This window comes from Eurypyga helias, unplaced genomic scaffold, assembly GCF_000690775.1.
Source record: "Eurypyga helias isolate BGI_N326 unplaced genomic scaffold, ASM69077v1 scaffold32121, whole genome shotgun sequence".
Taxonomy (NCBI): domain Eukaryota; kingdom Metazoa; phylum Chordata; class Aves; order Eurypygiformes; family Eurypygidae; genus Eurypyga; species Eurypyga helias.
Window position 1 is genome coordinate 37,493 of NW_010229498.1, and position 1,287 is coordinate 38,779.

The following is a 1,287-nucleotide window of genomic DNA, read 5'->3' on the forward strand; positions in this document are numbered from 1 at the left end:
CTGCTGCTGCTGTTTGTGATGCTGTGGCAGGCAGTAGCTGCCCAAAACAACCTACAGTAGCTGACCCTATTCCTCTGCCTGCAGAACAAATATCTAGCTAGCCTTTCTTAGTCTGTGAGAATACAGCAGAGCTGTCCTCAGCATGATGGAATGCAGTATGTGTGGTGTGGTGGGACAAAGAGGTGAGGCTAGATTTAAAACAAACAAAGAAAATCCACTGTCCAATCCAATTAACCAAACTTCTTCCTTCTCCTTCCCAAACTATGTATTATGCGTTGTTCTTCTGGGGATGATGATACCACTGGGAACAGCAGCAGCAGTTGCAGGCTCAACATCTCTCCCATGGCCATGGACCTCCAGTGCCTCTAACACCGCATCCATCAGGACTTCAGCCTCCAGGAATCCCTCCACTCGGAAGCAGTGCTGGCCTTCTTGCCCTTTCTAGTGCTTTGGGTGGGCAGTCTCACTTGGCAATAAAAGATGACAAGAAGCATCATGATGCAGAACACCACAGAGGTGAGAGGCATGGCAGGCCTGATTAGGACGTTGTCAAAATTGCACATTGCTGCAAATTATATGCATCTCTAAAGAATTCAAGTTATATAGAAAGAGAAAAAACTGTTGGCAAACTTAAAAATGTCTGCATATATACCACTGAAGCAAAATTCAGCTTGGAATTTTTCAGTATTTTAAAAGGGGATCTCTAGGTGTCACCTGCTCTATAGTTTGAAGGGCATTTTGACATCCTGGTAAATGTTTAGTTGTAACACAAGTGGCCTGCACCATATTGTGGAAAACTGTTAAACTACATAATGGGTAATTTTTTCAAAGAAAGTAATGTTGTTAAATAGGTGGGTGGGTAGGTAGGGGGAATGAAATTAAATTTTGAAGTGAATGTGTTGAAAAGATTTAGATAATTGCATCTGTTACTTTAGTTTCATAGGCATAAATTCTAGTACGCAATTAAATATTGGGCAAAATTGCACTTGACTAATTTTTGAAAGGAAAATAATTTATTCTGTCATGAAATAAAACTAGGCTTTGTGTATGGTTAAACTGTAAATCATGTTTACAAAATACTGTAATTTTCAGGAAATCACTGTATTAGGAATGTGCAATGACTTATATAAATAAAAGCCATTTTAAAACTGTTTGCGGCTTGTGTTCTAATTTTTTTCCCCCCTTTTTTATTTCTGTTCTTGCCTCTGTGTCTGAACGGGCATGTCTGTGCATTTCTTGGTTACTTCTGGAGCAGACAGAGAGCCGGGCACAGTAAGTACCAACATT

The 1,287-nt window shown here is 40.1% G+C and overlaps 1 protein-coding gene across 1 annotated transcript in view; it reads left to right on the top strand.

Annotated features, from left to right (window-relative positions):
- LOC104516185 (transducin-like enhancer protein 1) overlaps window positions 1-1,287 on the top strand; it is a gene marked incomplete at both ends in the record, with an annotated part of 61,363 nt that overhangs the window by 36,252 nt on the left and 23,824 nt on the right. Inside the window, 2 exons of the mRNA XM_010160427.1 lie at window positions 312-516; window positions 1,256-1,272. Coding sequence (XP_010158729.1) covers window positions 312-516; window positions 1,256-1,272 — 222 coding nt within the window. The remainder of the gene's footprint in view (window positions 1-311; window positions 517-1,255; window positions 1,273-1,287) is intronic.